Source organism: Cibotium barometz, chromosome 64, assembly GCF_041138505.1.
Source record: "Cibotium barometz isolate CiBa-2024 chromosome 64, ASM4113850v1, whole genome shotgun sequence".
Classification (NCBI taxonomy): domain Eukaryota; kingdom Viridiplantae; phylum Streptophyta; class Polypodiopsida; order Cyatheales; family Cibotiaceae; genus Cibotium; species Cibotium barometz.
Genome location: NC_141109.1, coordinates 29,968,669 through 29,987,850, shown reverse-complemented (window position 1 = coordinate 29,987,850; position 19,182 = coordinate 29,968,669). Strand labels below are relative to the sequence as shown.

General features: G+C 40.4%; 1 protein-coding gene across 1 annotated transcript in view; it reads right to left on the bottom strand.

Moving 5' to 3' along the window:
* The window catches only part of MCD1 (multiple chloroplast division site 1), a 34,126-nt gene extending 28,232 nt beyond the window's left edge, over positions 1-5,894 (bottom strand). Inside the window, exon 1 of the mRNA XM_086796850.1 lies at positions 5,543-5,894. Within this exon, the coding sequence (XP_086652976.1) occupies positions 5,543-5,788 (246 nt within the window). The 5' untranslated portion in view covers positions 5,789-5,894. The remainder of the gene's footprint in view (positions 1-5,542) is intronic.
* Between the last annotated feature and the right edge of the window lie 13,288 nt (positions 5,895-19,182).

The following is a 19,182-nucleotide window of genomic DNA, read 5'->3' as shown; positions in this document are numbered from 1 at the left end:
CCACCATCACGTGCCAATCCTTGAACCGAGCAAAAGCCTGGTCCTTCTGTGAAAGAAAGTAGACCCACGTGAATCTGGTACAATCATCAACAAGCAGCATGAAGTAGAGAGATCCTCCCAAGGATGGTATCTGCTGTGGTCCACACAAGTCAGTGTGAATCAACTCCAAAGGTTTCGAAGCCCGCCTGGAAGCCTGCTTCGGAAAGGATTCCCTGTGCTGCTTACCACGTATGCAAGAACTGCAGCGTCCTTGCCTACTACCAACATCTGGCAAGCCAACCACCATCTGGTCCCGGAAGGCGCGCCGCAAAGCATCCACATTTAAGTGGCCAAAACGAAAGTGCCACAAATCTCCGACCTGAGAGCCTGTCAGTGAGGAGAGTGCAGAGAGTTTGTAGATACCGTTCTCCACACCGCCTTCCCAAACAACTTTGCCTGTCTCACGATCCCTTAGAGCAACTGAATGCTCCTCAAATTCCACCCGAAAGCCAGTCTTGCATACCTCATGCACTGACAAAAGATGAAAGCCCAGAGCAGGGACGTAAAGAACACGGGAAGCATGCTTGCCCCCCTTGCCGTCGGGAATGATCTCCATCCGGCCCTCACTATGAATCGGAATAGTGGAGTTATCACCAATAAAGATACGACCTGACTGCCGCTTAAGATCCAGGAAGAAGTCACGGGATGGAGTCATGTGCCTGGAAGCACCACTGTCGAGAATCCATTCCCGAGTATCCTTTGCGGTGAAGCCAACTGCCTCCTCGCTCGAAGACGATGAATCATCGGAGTCCACCATCTCCAAGTGCACAAATGCCGGAGTCTTCGCAGCTGAGGCTGAGGACTCAGCACTCTTCCCTGTCCGCTTAGGGCACTTCCTCCAGTAGTGGCCTTTCTCGCCACAATCATTGCAAGATCTTTCGGCCTTCAGCTTCTCTCGTTCTGGATCGGGCTTCTTCTCGGAAGACTTATCTGGTGAAGCCTTCCCTTTGCCCTTGTTGGTATTACGGCCGATGACAGAGGGACTTCGGGACAGGATTGGGATGATGACAGTCATCCAAGAGCAGGTTGGAATCCCGTCATCAAGTTTAGCAGAGGGGGATGTCATGTGCATCATAGATGCCATGGACATTCTCAGGGCTAGATCTAGAAGAGGCAGCCAGATAAAGAGTAGAACCAGGATGATAGAGCACAGAGCACTTGTGGCGGTGTAGACTGGAGACAGGCGTGGAGAGCAAGCTGAAGGTCAGATGGCTGTCGGCTGCAGGACAGGTGGAGCTGGCTGCAAGAAGGGACTGTCGACTGCATGAAAGATGACGTCGGCTGTACAGGAAGACCAGGCAACTGAAAAGCGCATCATGACATGCATCAGGACCAGTCGGCTGAGTTAAATAGCATTAAATGCATTTAGAATTGGCCAACCAACAGTCGGCCAGTTTCCCATGGATTCCAAGGGCTATAAATAGGCCCACTTGCTCATTGTTCTAGGCATTCACTCCCTTATGGAGTGGGTCATCTATGTAGGACTGTTTGGTGTGTTACCACCTTTTGTACAAGGCAGTCTATGGCTGTAGTAGGGGTACCTTTTTGTACCATATGAATATACTGAATTTCTAGCACTTCTCTCTCTCTCTCTACTCTCTCTCTATATCTGCGTTTTGCATCAGATGGTTTCCAAGAGTGTTTAGGGCTGAAAGAAGACTCCCAAAGCTTCCGCGTGGTACATCCCTCTTCAATTTTAATCCCTGGAGACCTCTCCACTTCTATGCCTTCATCAACAGGCTTTACGGTTGTCAGTGTTGCACCTCATGCCTGGATCTCTCTCTCACATGTTGCCGAATGATCTTCCCAAAACTTCTAAAAAATAGTCAAGCTACTTGATTCCTTTCTTTTTAGTCTCATGCATCGAAGAGATTTGATTCTTGACATACTGCTATGAATCTTCAAACAATCCTTGGCCATAGCCTTGTAATATGTGCCAAGCTTAAGACAAAATGCAAGCGTCCCTTCTTGAAGAAAAATACAGCTACTCCTAAGAAAAACTGCATATCCCCCTTCACAAATCTCCGCCACTCCCTCTAGTATGAAGAAAACGCTGACCTCCTGCTAATTCTTCCTCACTTGAAGAAAACGCAGATCTGCTCCCTAAAAAAAACATAGAATTTCTCCCCAATGGAGAAAAAATATGCAAATATATTGCCCAATGAGATCTACATGTAAGAACTAACACCTGTGGCTTAGATCTACTATATCTGCATGCAAGATTGCTATGCAAGAAACCTAACGCAAGGACCTACATGCAAATACGACCTAGGCTGCCCCTAGCTGCATGCAAAACTTGATGTATAGGTCCCTAGGTAACAACCTAGACACAAGGCTGCCCTAGGTTCTGCTGCCAATGTAACCTGACTACTGAAGGTACTAACATTAACGCTAAGCAAATAGAGAGATTAACGACACAGGGCTGCCCTAGGCTCTGATGCCAATGTAACCTGACTACTGAAGGTACTAACATTAACACTAAGCAAATAGAGAGATTAACGCTACTCAAACTTAGCACACGCACAAAAGAAAAGACCAAATAGACCAAATCTACTATATAATATGAATGTATATAAAGATCTACGCAAAATGATGCAAAACACTCATGAGATGCCTTTCTGCTCGAGACTCTGGCTTTGCAAACCTTGTCTCCCATACTTGTGAAAGTTTTGGGGACTGTAGTGGACTGAATCTGCAGGCGGCTAGGTACTATGCAGGAAACGCAGGACTGAATCTGCAGGCGGCTAGGTACTATGCAGGAAACGCAGGACTGCTTGCTGAATTGGGCTGAATAGATGCTAAATACAGGCGCCTAGTGCTGTAGGGACTGAATCTGCAGGCGGCTAGGTACTATGCAGGAAACGCAGGACTGCTTGCTGAATTGGGCTGAATAGATGCTGAATACAGGCGCCTAGTGCTGTAGGGACTGCTGAACTACAGGTGTTGGAGAAATAGGGCTGGCTGAAGCAACCTCAAACACTCCAAGGGCTGGATGAGACTAGTCTAGTGCTGAAGGCAAGGGAACTCCTAGGGCTGAGGAGGAAAGCTCTTAGCACACTGAAGACTTAATGATAAACTAAGCCCTATGCAAGCCTATTTATACTAACTGGAGGTTGGTCAAGTTGGCTGGTCATTTAATAAAGTTTATATTTAGAAATGACAATAAATGCTAAATAAATACTATAAAATATGAAAAAAATACCAGATAAATCCTAGTAAATTCCCTAAGGCTTCTGGGATGTTCTAAATGATGCACAGGCATATGAATGCATATTATGCAGGATGCAGAGTGCTTTCTGATGCAAACCCTAAGGCTTCTCCTGACTCTACATGCATGAATGATTCTCTCCAAGTGGGTTAAGGGACTTGACTGACCGACCGACCCGCTAAGGCTGAGGAATGACCTACGTAGCTCGTGCATGACTTATCCTGGACTGAGGATGTACAATGGGGTCACGGCGTACGACAATTATCATCCTATTGGGTTCTAAAACTGTACAACTGTTCAACTTCTGATGATGAGCCATCTTGTCACCATGCACTGAGTGCAGAGTGCATGTGACAGCTGCAGTGGAAAGGCATGACACATTTGGTGGTCCTCCTTGGCAAGCCAAACAGCCTCGGCCTCTTGCTGACGGTCAGCCACGATATCAGCCCATAAACTCTCAAATCCATGGCTCTTCTATGTGCTCCTTCTCAGTGGGTCTTTGGCAGCCCGTTGCTTTGTTGCAAATCTGCTTGGAACATGGCCCACATCTCTTGTCCAATAGGAATGTCAGATGCCCATAGTACTCATAGTGGGCAACTCAACAATTTGCATACAAACCATCCATTAAGTGCATGAGCAGCTCTTACCGGTATTCCTTGCAGCTCAAGTAAACCACTCACACCAAAAAATCACATGCACTGCCTTATCCAAGCTACCTGATACCAATGCTACATGCATTGTATTGCAGATGCATTGATGATGATTAAAGTGCATTTAACCTTAATTGGGAAGAGATTAAGTGAAGATAGAAGAGGCGGAGACAACACCCAATAGAGTCTCAATCCCCCACTTAAGGGCACCCACTAACAAGTGGTGTATTTGCTTAGATTGCTGAATTATGCCCATGTAACGCGCGGAAGCTCTGGGGGTCTTCTTTCAGCCTTAAACACTCTTGGAAACATGCTGATGCAAAACGCAGACATGAAGAGAGAGTAGAGAGAGAGAGAGATATGCTGGAAAATTCATTATATTCTAATGGTACAAAAAGGTACCTAAATCTGCAGCCCTAGGCTGCCTTCGTACAAAAGGTGAACATCACCAAAATCTGGTCCTAAAGCTGGACCCTAAGGACCCAACTCCTAGAGAGTTGAATGAATTAACACAATGAGCACCTTGGCCTTTTATAGTCTCTTGGACTTCTTGGAGTGCTGGCCGACCAGCAGTCGGCCAGCCTACTGGACACAATAATCATAAAATCCATAAATATAGATGTGCCTGCAGCCACCTCAGCCCCGACAGCATCCCATGCCTTCCATGCCCTTGCTCCAAGTCCAAACTAGTCACTTCTGTATCTTGTGCTCCAACTCTGGTTCTTATGCTCTTTTTCTGGTTGCCTCTTCTGGATGAGCTTCTGAGAATGTCCATGGCATTTTCATGCACATGACATCCCACTACAAGAGATGTTACCAACTTGCTGAATTGCTGAAGTGACCAAATCTGTCGACGGGCTGCGTTTGAAGTTCTGGGCTGACTGCTAGCATGAGCTTGTACACCCATGCCAAACCCTGCAGGGGGCAGGTGCCCCATGGCTGAACGCAGCTCTTCTGCTGATGCGGGACAGCTTCTACTTGCATGGATTCTTCACCAGCTTAATGCTTGCATTTTGCTTCAATGTCTCCAGATACCCTCACATTTTTCCCAATCACACCTTATATGGAGGGGTTTTGCTCTGGTCCAATTGAAGCCCACGACTTGTAAAAGCCTGTGAATACATCTTGTCCGCGAGATATTAAAAGTCTGTGGCATAGGAACATGACCCTTACATGGTAAATTATTCACAACTTATTGTTTGGTAAAAAGTCCCAACGCTTGATGAGCTAGCTTGTGGAAGCGACCAGGAGGCCATGACCTTTGGTGATGGGAAAGGCTCTGCAGGCCTCGCAGACGGTGGCCTGATTAATTTTTGGGAGGTTTTAGGTCACCTTGGTGTCTTCAGCTCCAAAAGTCACATTCACAGTTGTTACAGCACATTGAACGCCCATTGGACACACAATCCCTGACGGCAGGTGGCTTGAATCGGCAAGCACTAACAACCAAGATACTTATTACAATCCTTGGCATATATGAACATCATGAGTTACCTAAAGAGGTGAATGCAATGGTGAGGGCCACATTACATGTCAACAGATAATGGTGTAATTAAACAAAGGCATAAAGAGATGGTGGTCAAAAGACTGTGTACTCAAAACGAGGGCATAGCTATGTACGACCAAAGAACCTTGATAAGCTGCTCACCTGATGGTATGGAGGCGCCACAGAGGTGGAGGCCCTCTCTGCTAGACCCTTGAACTGCTTGGCCACTTGGGAAACGGTAGGAGAGGGCTGTTTCCTGCTGTTTCTGGCGCCAGCATGAACGCGAAACCGAGGCTGAGGGCCTCTCCATACGAGGGGCCTGCTGTGGAGCAGCAGAGCTGCCAAGCTCATATGAGAAGTCCCTTTGGTTGGAAGAGTCGAAGCCAATGTCCCCAACGCCTTCTCCATCACTTTCTAGATAGTATTACCTCGTAAGTACACTCTGCATTCTTCTTTATGATAGAAGGTAGACAGATAGACAGGCACAAAGAAGGCATAAAAGGCACCAAAACGTTTTACTTGAATGATTAATGATTAATGATTAATGAGTATTTAAATTGCCAAACCAATCACGTATTATCCACATCTATCTATCTATACAACCAAGGCACAAGGAGAGAGGAGAGAAAAAAGAAATCTTGGATTTTAAAAAAATAAGAGGAAAAAATTGACCCTTTGTATTCCGATTGACTCTTTGTATTTGATTGATCCTTTGTATTCCGATTGACTCTTTGTATTTGATTAATCCTTTGTATTCCGCCTTCCGTTCCTATGTTTCGCTTCTTAATGTCTTTTACACACCGCAACAACGCGCGGGTTGAGTACAAATGCACCAAAGTGTTTTTATTTGAATGATTAATGAAAAATATGCAGTATTTATATTCAATTGTGAAGGTTTGGGGACAATCTTGAATTGGTATGTTATCAAGTCAAATCTTATGTTAATGCCATGCATCTCCTTCTTTCTCTCTCCATGGTCCACAACTCCTCCACGCATAAGAAAGTAAGCGTACAGCTGATGCAAAAGTAAGTGTGAGGGGGCTTCAGATCTCCTCTCTTTCAAAAGATGCAACTTGAAGCTTTGAAGTCATGGCACCTTGGCGTAGTGGCTTTCGTTGTCCTAAACACCTACTGTCTATCATTGTAGCCATACCAACCACCTCTCCACCCCAATTCTCATACATTGCGTTGTATGTGTGCAATAAAGTAGGCTTGTTGAATGTTCAGTGTGTCTAAAGAGCAACGACTTCATATGAGAAGGCATATCCCCAGACACTAGCTTGACAACACGATATGTTTATCTACACCTTGTAGTTGCCCTACCCCAACCACTCATTATTAGTGCTGCCTTCCTTTTTGCACAAAGATGCCGAAAAAGGTTCATTTTAAGTTAAGTCATCTAATGTCCCTTTTGTGGGAGCTCTAGCAAGGCGAGTGAGTGGACATGGGAAATCTAAATGGCTTTTTTAATGGGAAGTCATGCATCTTTTATGAGAGTTGTTTTCGCTTGGACTTTAGGGAGCGAGTCTCTATGTTTAGCCCAAGCAACGACATTTTCTTATGGTGTTGTCTTGGTTGTCTGATCTATTTGTTATGAATTGGAAATCACTACAAAGTTGCACTATTCGTTGTGTGTGTGTGTGTGTGCGCGCGCGCGCGCGTTGCTAGTGCAAGGTTCCTCCTCAGCCCCTAAACGATGTATAAGTTCTCCTCTCAGTCTCTTGTAATCATCCCCTATTTCAAAATAAGAAAACATTGTTTTCCTTTGTTTTTGGTCTAGAGAGAGATAATACAGTTTTGAGATATTTTTGGATATAAAGTTATCCCTTTTATTTAAGATAAATTCCCCTGAAACAGAAGTTTAAAAAGAGTTTTCTAATATGCATTAGAAATTAATTGAATATGTGCATTAGACACCTTAGCCTAAGGGTCCATATTTTAAGAAAATTATGGATTAAGGTCCAAAGAGTGTTCTAAAGAGCCAATGGGACTAATCCAAGTGTTAGGATAAGAAAAATGCAAGAATAAAAGAAAATCTCCCAAAAAGGAGTAAATTCTCACATAAGATGAAGAGTTAACTAGTACAAGTACTTAATAGTAAAAAATTGAGGATTTATTAGTAAAAATTTAAAATTTTGACACCTCAGGAGCTCATGAAGGAGGTGCCTAAAATCTCATCATTACTTCCAATTTTAAATTCAAAAAAATGAGATATTTCATCTCTCCTCTCTCCTCTTTCAAACTGGATAAAAAAAGTGGGCCTAACTAGTCCAAAACTTGTCCAAATTGAATCAAACTAAAGCTGCAAGCCTTTAGATCCCAGTTGGACTTGGTTGGTGGCTTCCCTCTCCTATAAATAGAACCCTATTCCTTTGTATTTTCATATATGGAGTAACTCTATGCTAGTGTAATTTTCAGTTTAAGTGTATTTCTATTATCCCTCTACCTTGCCTCTCCATTGTGAAGCTTTGGAGCTTCACTAATCCTCTTCTTCTCTTGGAGATTACCCTCTTCTTCTTGGTGGCCAAGCTTCCTCTTGTGGGCTTCGCTTCTCTCTAAAGAATCAAGCCAAAAACCAAGGGTAAGCCTAAAACAATGGTGTTTTACTCTCTTCCTCAATGGTAATCTTCTTCCCAACCTCTCTAATGCATGGAAAGCATTTTAATCCATGGTTTCTTATTAAAACCATGCTTTTATTGATTTATATTGTTTAAATGGATTAATGTTAATCTTTTATGCTTAAATGTAATGTTTTTGATTTATAAATCTCTCTTTTTGAAAGAATACTCACCTTTATGGATTAATCTTTCTTGGAAGGATAGATCTTAGTCCTAATCTCATTTTCTTACCCAAAACTCTAGGCCTAACAAGCTAGAGATAGAGATTAAGCATTTTTATGATTTTTAATCTAATTAAAATGAGGATTAATTCATTTATGCTTGTTTTGATGTTAAGTAAATTCATATTTATTCATTCTAAGGTGAAAGAGAACTTATGCTAACATTCTTATAATTATTTTCATAAGGAAGTCATATTTGGGTTTTTTTTAAACAAGATGCATATATGTGATTATTTTCATAAGGAAGTCATATTTGGGTTTTTTTTAAACAAGATGCATATATGTGATTATGCTTAGGTTTATGCATAAACTAATTTTTATATTAAAAGTGAAATTTTAAGCATTCACATTTCATAGAAAATGTGGAGAACTTATGGCAAACTTTTATCATTAGAAAATGAAGGTTTATGCATATTTTTAAGAATGCAAAAGATGAATTTTCATCATATTCTATGCATAAACAATTTAAATGCTAAAAGAAGGATTTTGTTACATTTTTTTCATAGTATGTGCATGCATAAAAATTTAGATACAAAAAGAGAAATTTTCACGATATTCTATGTATAAAACATTTTAAATGTTAAAAGATAAATTTTTATCACATTTTTTGAATATACATTTATAATATGTATGCATAAATGTCTAAAAGGTAAAAAGATGAATTTTTGTCATATTTTAAAATAGGTATATTCATGGTATATATATACATGGGTATTTTTATTTATTTATCAAAAGAGGAATTTTCATCGTATCTTTAATTAGAAAAATGCATAAATTAAATTCACGAATAGAATTATTTATAGTTCTATGATGTCCAAGGAAGAATGAATTTTTATAATTTTGGATATTTACCCTTACAAATAGAAATCACAATTATTTTATCAAATAAATAGAAAATATCTTTAGGAATAAATTCAAGTAATAAGTGCTAGACCATGGCCATGTAAGAAAGGTGGGTCAGTAAGATGCTTGCCCATCTCTTGAATCAGAAATTAAGCCAAATCTTGTGACCATTCCCATTTCTTCAATACGAAGAATGGATAACCGACTGATTTAGAGAAGTTTTTCCTAAGACCCGAAATCGTCTAGAAATAAGTTAGAACTTCGTTGTAATTAATGGATGGATCACCGAGATACGAGATTCGTGATTCTCATTGGAAAAGTCTGGGTTTCAAGAAATCAAAAGGGTCTTGTGAAATCAAACTCAATGAGAAATTCTTACTTGCATAGAAACTTTGTTTTTGTAAAGGACTATCTTAGGCCAGAATGCTGGAGGAATCATTTGGCTTATTTTTTTAATCTAAGGAGAGTTATGTGTTGCAGCTGGTGGCCGGGGAGTCATCGAAGGACGTCTCTCTCGGCAAAACCTGCCAAAGTCTTAACCAGCCTCAGTACGGTTGAAAATGGTGCGCTTCCGATACGATGTTTTTGTAAAGGACTGTCTTAGGCCAGAATGCTGGAGGAAGCATTTGGCTTATTGTCAATCTAAGGAGAGTTATGTGTTGCAGCTGGCGGGGAGTCATTGAAGGACGTCTCTCGTAGCAAAACCTGCCAAGGTCTTGACCAGCCTCAGTACGGTTGAAAATGGTGCGCTTCCGATACGATGGGCGAGGGCCGACGAAGTGGTCCTTGAGTGAAGTGCTAGGACACCTAAGGAGCATCCTAGAGGGTTTTGACCAGGCGAGGCATGAGCTCACGGCGGCTGCTAGGACACCCATGCGTATGTCAAGGAAGATATTCATGGATTGGCGAGAAATTATTTAAGTGAACTGGAAAACTCTGAAATTAGATCTCGTTGGTTGACTAGCTGGTCTTTAAAACGGAGAATCCGGATAAGACTTGTTTGTAAAACAATGGAACTGGACTATTGAGGATTATGATGGAAGCACTATGGTTTTATTCTAATTCTGTCTTGAAGATAGTTGAATATGAGAAAAAGGCAATTTCATATTGGGTGTGTAAGTGGTGTGTCTGTTTAATATAATTGCATGAGTGCCGACTAGTAGGGGGCCTCGAAACTCTTTTCTCCCTAGTACCCGCCGGGCCGGGACAAAACACAACTAATTTTTATAAAGAGGGATCCCACCAATACAGTGGTTGGGCAGTTAGCTAACCCATGGGCCAGTTGGGGTTAATAGGCTGGATTGGTGGATTCCTACAATATAGTTCAGTTATGTTTAAGTCACGATAGTTAAATTAAGTCATAAGGAGATTCTTTTTCTATGGGAAAGAATCAACGGCGGCTGTGCCTCGCTTGAGGGGAAAAAAGCGATGATCTCTATGAACCAAGTGCAAGTCCCTTCCTTGACTCAGCCATGTGACTTACAAGTTTGGTCGGAATAGAAAGGATAGTTAAGGCTCTTGATCCCGTTAAATAAATTTTAGTTAGAAGATTTTCCTAGAGGAATCGCCCGTGGCTTCTGGGTGAGGAAAGTTTTCTGCCGGTCTCGGTTTCGGAAGAGCCACCGGACTAATCCCTTGCCCGGACATTTGTGGGCGAGGCCCCAAGTGGGAAGCCGTACCCCGCGCGAGAGGTCGCTACTTCTACTCTGCTCAAGCACTCCTGAGTTTCGATGCGCAGAGGGGGCAAGGGTCTCACAGCTAGTTTTAAAACATATACAATATCCACGTATGAATAGACAAAACTATTCCTAAGCCATACCATCTTGATTTAGAGAAATGGTATACATGAAATAAGTTCAACTATGAGTCATGTACATTTTAGGGTCAGTAATGACAAGTTGCATCTAGTGGAAATAAAGTCAAAATAGCAAGGGATACTTGTTTGAAATTAACTACAAGAGAAGAGAGGGTAGGTCTTGTTACCTGCATCCATACAAGTAGACAAAACATTTTGTTAGCCTGAATGCGTATTACAGGTGTCAATGGACCTATCCACATGTTATAGATGTCACCCTATCCTTACAGTTAAACAAACAACCTAACCAAGCATGATTATGTAAGTCTAGGTAACTATGACCTCTGGTAGATCAAGTTGTTATGTAATTACCCAAAAGAATAGATATTTATCAAGATCTTTATGAGTATTTTATGAGTCATTGTGTTTAATAGCTAACATCATATGAGGTAGATCTGAATAAATCCAGATCTATTAGTACAAGGGGAGATTAGCCCCCCTCAGTTAGAGTAAACGAAGATATCCAACCATCCCTACTACAATCAATTTCTGATGAGCTATTTATCAAGAGTAACACCCTGTAGAGTTCATAAAGATGTACGCGCTCATAGTACTGAACACAACAAATGGGACCAGTCCAATCAGCAAGCCAAAGCCCCTCATTATAATGCCATGCACACATAGCCTATGGTATTTATGTAGAAGCAAAACCTACCAATGCAGCCTTATACATTAATTATTCAATATGTAGATTAGAAGCCAAAATAGCCCAGTTTGAATTACTTCAGAGGTTATGTTCATGGTGCATAGTAGAGCAGAATGCTTTCAACAGTTATTTTAAGACCAACCATCATATGGAAACTTTACTCATTCAGTCCAGCAGTCAGCATAATTTTTTAAGAATAGTATACAGAGCTGAAAACAAGTCCATAAAGATATTATTTAACCTGTTATTAGATTTTAAGCCAAGGTCAGTAGCCCTATCTGCTCTACAGTATTATAGTTTGTTGAAAAATTATGTAATCAACACCTAGCAGCATATTCAGTATTTCACCACCAGTAGCCCAAGTAATCAATAGCATAACCAGTACTTCAACTAATAGCCCAAGTAGCATCAGACCAAGTTCCTACAATTGGTCACCATGTTTAATTACTGTGTGTAAAGAACTTATATTATAAGTGGAAAGATCTGAGTAAAATAAATTAGCTAAATAAGATAGGACTCATGTAGTCATCATAGCTAAAGGTAAACTAAAGTGAGATAAGAGACTGTAGTGTTCAATCTTTGTAGGATCTAAAGTGTTTGAAGGTCTGTGACTGTCAAAGGACACATAGGTAAGGAGATCTGAACCATCTGAATCAATCAGTTTAGTCAGACCTAAGTCAAATAAGAGTCAGTAGAGGACAACTGACATATTAAGTAGGGTCCTAGAACTAAAGATTTGAAGATTGTTGGTTTTGGAGGGTTTGGAGGACAAGAATCTGACAGAGATCAGTAGCAGTTAGCTGAATCAGATTCTAGTCAGGTAATGACCCCGGCTGAGAGTCAACTAGGGTCAATTTAGGTCAGCAGGTTATCAGAGAAGGTCAGTTGAGGAGATAGTGTTGAAGATCATAGTTGTTTAGAGTCATATCTAACCTGAGAAGACATTTTAGAGGATCAACTTTGAGGAGGGTAAGGTGTCGACTATATCAGCAGAGATTCAGGGGATAACTGAAGGTCAGTTAAAGTGAGGTAAGAGACTGTAGTGTTGGATCCAAAGTATTTCAAGGTCTATGAGTATCAAAGAACACAGAGGTGAGGAGATATGAATCAGGTGAATCAATTTATTTAGACTTGAGTCAAATAAGAGTCAGTAAAGGACAACTGACATATTCAATAGGGTTCTAGAGCTAGATATTTCGGGATTGAAGATTGTTGGTTCTGGAGGAAAATCTGAGGGTCTAGAGGACAAGAAACTGACAGAGATTAGTAGCAGTTGGCTGAATTATATTACAGTCAGGTAGTGGTCAGCTAAGAATCAGTTGGGGTTAGTTTAGGTCAGCTAAGAATCAGTTGGGGTCAGTTTAGGTCAGCTAAGAATCAGTTGGGGTCAGTTTAGGTCAGCCGGGAAGGTCAGCTGAGGAGATAGGGTTGAAGATCAAGTTTGTTTAGAGTCATATATGACCTGAGAAGCCATTTTAGAGGATCAACTGATTTTAGTTATGTGATAGGCTGTATCAGCAGAGATTGACAGGATATCTGAAGATCAGCTAAAGTGAGGTAAGGAAATGTAGTGTTCAATCTTTGTATAGGATCTAAAGTGTTTGAAGGTCTGTGAGTGTCAAAGGACATAGAGGTGAGGAATTCTAAATCGGATGAATTAGCTGAATTAGTTTATTCAGACTTGAGTCAAATAAGAGTCGATAGAAGACAACTCACATATTCAATCGGGTTTTAGAGCTAGATATTTTGGGATTGAAGATTGTTAGTTCTAGAGGAAAATCTGAGGGTCTGGAGGACAGGAAACTGACAGACATCAACAGCAATTATCTAAATCAGATTTTAGTGAGGTAGAGGTCAGTTGAGAGTCAGTTGGGGTCAGTTTAGGTCAGTAGGTTATCAGAGAAGGTCGGCTGAGGAGACAGGGTTGAAGATTAGGGTTGTTCAGAGTCATATCTAACTTAGAGGATCAGTTAATTTTAGTTGAGGAGGGTAAGGTGTCAGACTATATCAGTAGAGATTCAGAGGATATTTGAAGGTCAGCTAAAGTGAGGTAAGATATTGTAGTGTTCAATATTTGTAGGATCTAAAGTGTTTGAAGGTCTCTGAGTTACAAGGAGGTGAGGAGATTTGAATCAGCTGAATGAGTTTATTCAAACTTGAGTCAAATAAGAGTCATTAGACAACAACTGACATATTCAGTAGGGTTCTGGAGCTAGAGATATGGGGATTGAAGATTGCTGGTTTTGGAGGGAAATCTGAGGGTTTTGAGGACAAGAAACAAACAGAGGTCAGCGCAACAGTTAGCTAAATTAGATTTCTGTCAAGTAGTGGTCAGCTCTGAGAGTCGTAGCTAGGGTCAGTTTAGGTCAGCAGGTTATCAGAGAAGGTCAAGTGAGGAGATAGGGTTGAAGATCATGGTTGTTTAGAGTCATATCTGACCTGAGAAGTCATTTTATAGGATCAGTTGATTTAAGTTTAGGAGGGTAAGGTGTTGGACTGTATCAAAGATTCAAAGGATAGCTAAAGGTCAGCTAAAGTGAGGTAAGAGACTGCAGTGTTCAATCTTTGTAGGATTTAAAGTGTTTGAAGGTTTGTGAGTGTTAAAGGACACAAAGGTAATGAGATCTGAATCAGCTGAAACAGGTTAGTCAGGCCTGAGTCAAATAAGAGTTAATAGAGGACAAGGCGAGTGAATGGACATGGGGAATGTAAATGGCTTTTTTAATGAAAAGTCATGCATCTTTTATGAGAGTTGTTTTCGCTTGGACTTTAGGGAGTGAGTCTCTATGTTTAGCCCAAGCAATGACATTTTCTTATGGTGTTGTCTTGGTTGTCTAATCTATTTGTTATGAATTGGAAATCACTGCAAAGTTGCACTATTCATCCATGCTTTCATGGTCTCATGTGTGTGTGTGTGTGTGTGTGCTAGTTTTAAAACATATATAATATCCACAGATGAATAAACAAAACTATTCATAAAGCCATACCATCTTGACTTAGAGAAATGTTATACATGAAACAAGTTCAACTATGAGTCATGTACATTCTAGGGTCAATGATGACAAGTTGCATCTAGTGGAAATAAAGTTAAAATAGCAAGGGAAGCTTGTTTAAAATTAACTACAAGAGAAGAGAGGGTAGGTCATGTTACCTGTATCCGTACAAACAAACAAAACATTTTGTTAGCCTGAATGCATATTACAAGTGGCAATGGACCTATCCACATGATGTTATAGATGTCACCCTATCCTTACAGTTAAATAAACAACCTAACCAAGCATGATTATGTAAGTCTAGGTAACTATGACCTCTGGTAGATCAAGTTGTTATGTAATCACCCAAAAGAATAGACCTTTATCAAGATCTTTATGAATATTTTATGAGTCATCATGTTTAATCCCTGACATCATATGAGGCGGATTTGAATAAATCTAGATCCATTAGTGCAAGGGGAGAGTAGTCCCTCTCAGTCAGAGTAGACCAAGATATCCAACCATCCCTGCTACAATCAATTTCTAATGAGCTAGGAGTAACACCCTATAGAGTTAATAAAGATATATGTGCTCTAAATATACAAGAAGTCACAATATTGAACATAGCAAATGGGACCAGCCTAATCAGTAAACCAAAACCCCTCATTATAGTGCCATGCACACATAGATTGTCGTATTTATGTACATGCAAAACCTACCAATACAGCCTTATACATTAATTATTCAATATTCAACTACAGATTAGAAGCCAAAATAGCCCAGTCTGAATTACTTTAGAGGTTATGTTCATGGTGCAGAGTAGCAGCATAATGCTTTCAACAGTTAGCATAATTTTTTATGAATAGTATACAGAGCTGAAAATAATTCCATAAAGATATTATTTAACCTATTATTGGATTTTAAGCCAAGGTCATTAGCTCCATCTGCTACAGTATTATAGTTTCATTGAAAGAATATGTAATCAACACCTAGCAACATATTGAGTATTTCACCCAGTAGCCTAAGTAATCAATAGCATAACCACCAGTACTTCAACTAATAGCCCAAGTAGCATCAAACCAAGCTCCTACAACTGGTCACCATGTTTAATTACTCTGTGTACAGAACTTATATTATAAGTGGAAAGATTTGAGTCAGATCAATCAGCTGAACAAGATAGGACTCATGCAGTCATCATAGCTGAAGGTCAACTATAGTGAGGTAAGATAGTGTTCAATCTTTATAGGATTTGAAGTGTTTGAAGGTTTGTGAGTGTCAAAGGATACACAGGTAAGGAGATCTAAACCAGCTGAATCAGCTAGATCAGTTTAGTCAGTCAAATAAGAGAGTGTAGAGGACAACTGACATATTCAATAGGGTCCTAGAACTAGAGATTTGAAGATTGTTGGTTGTGGTGGAAAATTTGAGGGTCTAGAGGATAAGAATCTGACATAGATTAGCAGTCAGCAGGTTATTGAATCGGATTACAATCAGGTAGTGGTCAGTTGAGAGTCAACAGGGGGTCAACATGTTATCAGAGAAGGTGAGTTGAGGAGATAGGGTTGAAGATCAGAGTTGTTCAGAGTCATATTTGACGAGAGAAGACATTTTAGAGGATTAGCTGATTTAATTTGAGGAGGGTAAGGTGTCAGACTGTATTAGCAGAGATTCAAGGGATAGCTGAAGGTCAGTTAAAGTGAGGTAAGAGACTGTAGTGTTCAATCTTTGTAGGATTCAAAGTATTTGAAGGTGTGTGAGTGTCAAAGGACACAGAGGTGAGGAGATTTGAATCACCTGAATCAGTTTATTCATTCTTGAGTCAAATAAGAGTTAGTAGAGGACAACTGACATATTTAGTAGGGGTTCTAGAGCTAGATATTTGGGGATTGAAGATTGCTAGTTGTGGAGGAAATCTGAGGGTCTGGAGGACAAGAAACTGACAAAGATGAGCAACAGTTGGTTGAATTAGATTTCACTCAGGTAGTGGTCATCTTCTGAGAGTAAGGTGGGGTCAGTAGCTTATCAGAGAAGGTCGATTGAGGAGATAGGGTTGAAGATCAGGGTTGTTCAGAGCCATATTTGACTTGAAAAGCCATTTTAGAGGATCAACTGATTTTAGTTAAGGAGGGTACGGTGTCGGACTGTATTAGCAGAGATTTAGAGGATATCTAAAGGTCAGCTAAAGTGAGGTAAGAGACTATAGTGTTCAATCCTTGTGGGATCTCAAGTGTTTAAAGGTCTGTGAGTTTCAAAGGACACAGAGGTGAGGAGATTTGAATAAGATGAATCAACTGAATCAGTTTATTCAGACTTAAGTCAAATAAGAGTCAGTACAAGGACAACTGACATATTCAGTAGGGGTTCTAGAGCTAGATATTTAGGGATTGAAGATTGATGGTCCTGAGGGTCTAGAAGACAGAAAACCGACAGAGGTCAGCACAACAGTTAGCTGAATTAGATTTCAGTGAGGTAGTGGTCAGTTGAGAGTCAGCTGGGGGTCAGTTTAGGTCAGTAGGTTATCAAAGAAGGTTGGCTGAGGAGATACGGTTGAAGATTAGGGTTTTTAGAGTCATATCTAACCTAAGAAGCCATTTTAGAGGATCGGCTGATTTTAGTTGAGGGTAAGGTATCGAACTGTATCAGCAGCGCAGCAGAGATTCAGAGGATATTTGAAGGTTAGCTAAAGTGAGGTAAGAGATTGTAGTGTTTAATCTTTTTAGGATTTGAGAGTTAGTAAAGAACATTTGACATATTTAGTAGAGGGTTCTAGAGCTAGATATTTGGGGATTGAAGATTGCTGGTTCTAGAGAAAAATATGAGGGTCTGGAGGACAGGAAACAAACAGAGGTCAGCAACAGTTAGGCTGAATCAGATTTTAGTTAGGTAGTGGTTAGCTGAGAGTCAACTGGAGTCAATTTAGGTCAATAGGCTATTAGAGAAGGTCGGCTAAGGAGATAGGGTTGAAGATCAAGGTTGTTTAAATTCATATATTTGACTTGAGAAGCCATTTTAGAGGATCAACTAATTTTAGTTGAGGAGAGTAAGGTGTCGGACTGTATTAGCAGAGATTCAAAGGATATATAAATGCTAGCTAAAGTGAGGTAAGAGACTGTAGTCTTTAATCTTTGTAGGATCTAAAATGTTTGAAGGTCTGTGAGTGTCAAAGGACATAGAGGTGAGGAGATCTAAATCATCTGAATCAGTTTATTCAGACTTGAGTCAAATAAGAGTTAGTAAGGACAACTGACATATTCAGTAGGGTTATAGAGCTAGATATTTTGGGATTGAAGATTGTTGGTTCTGGAGGAAAATCTAAGGGTCTAGAGGGACAAGAAACTGACAGAGGTCAGCATCAGTTAGCTAAATTAGATTTCAGGTAGGTAGTGGTCAGTTGAGACTTAGTTTAGGTCAGTAGGTTATCAGAGAAGGTCAACTAAGGAGATAAGGTTGAAGATCAGGGTTGCTTAGAGTCATATCTAACTTGAGAAGTCATTTTAGAGGATCAATTGATTTAAGTTGAGGAGGGTAAGGTGTCAGACTATATCAAAGATTCAAAGGATATCTGAAGGTCAGCTAAGGTGAGGTAAGAGACTGCAGTGTTCAATCTTTGTAGGATCTGAAGTGTTTGAAGGTCTATGAGTGTCAAAGGACACAGAGGTAAGGAGATCTGAATCATCTACAATAGTTTAGTCACACATGAGTTAAATAAGAGTCAGTAGAGGACAACTGACATATTCAGTAGGGTCCTAGAACTAGAGATTTGGGGATTGAAGATTGCTGGTTTTGGAGACAAATCTAAGGGTCTAGAGAGGACAAGAGTATGACAGAGGGCAGCAACAATTAGCTGAATCAGATTACATTAGTTGTCAGTTGAGAGATAGTTGGGGTTAGTTTAAGCCAACAGGTTATAAGAGAAGGCAAGCTGAGAGGAGATAGGGTTAAAGATCAGGGTTGCTTAGAGTCATATCTGACCTAAGAAGACATTTGAGAGGATCAACTGACCAAGTTAAAGAGGGTAAGGTGTCGGACTGTAAGAGTAAAGATTCAGAGGGTAGTTATAAATCTACTCTGTGCCATGGGTTGGGTGACTCATACCCATCTATAGCAAATGTAGCCTAAATAGAGTGATGATCAAGGCCAGAAGGAGCTCATGGTCATAATGCCACAAAAACATAGCTGCCCACCCTCACCCCTTGTAAGGTTATGATGAACACAGAGACGCAACAGAGTTACAACATCCAATAGGTCCAATGTGAACGAGTTTGTAGCAGTAAAGAACCCTAGCAAAGTAGGCTATTATTCCATTTGTGCCATTACATGTGTCATCTGAGCACAAATGGAGTAAGTGTGTGTGTGTATAAGATAATCGAACACATGTTATGTATGTATGTAGTATTATTTTTTCCTTATGTTTTCTTATGCAGTGTTGTGTTAGTTGTTTGGTCTATTTGTTGTGGATTACATCTCACATGGATCAAGTTCTTGCACTACAAAGATGCACTATTAGTCCATGCATTCATGGTCTCCATACTTTTTCCTTTTGGGATGTGTTATTCCCTATCATATCCCAAATACCATATTTCTTATCGTGCTCCTTTGTGCTCGACATATATTACTTTGTTGACCATGTCCAGCACCACGACCACC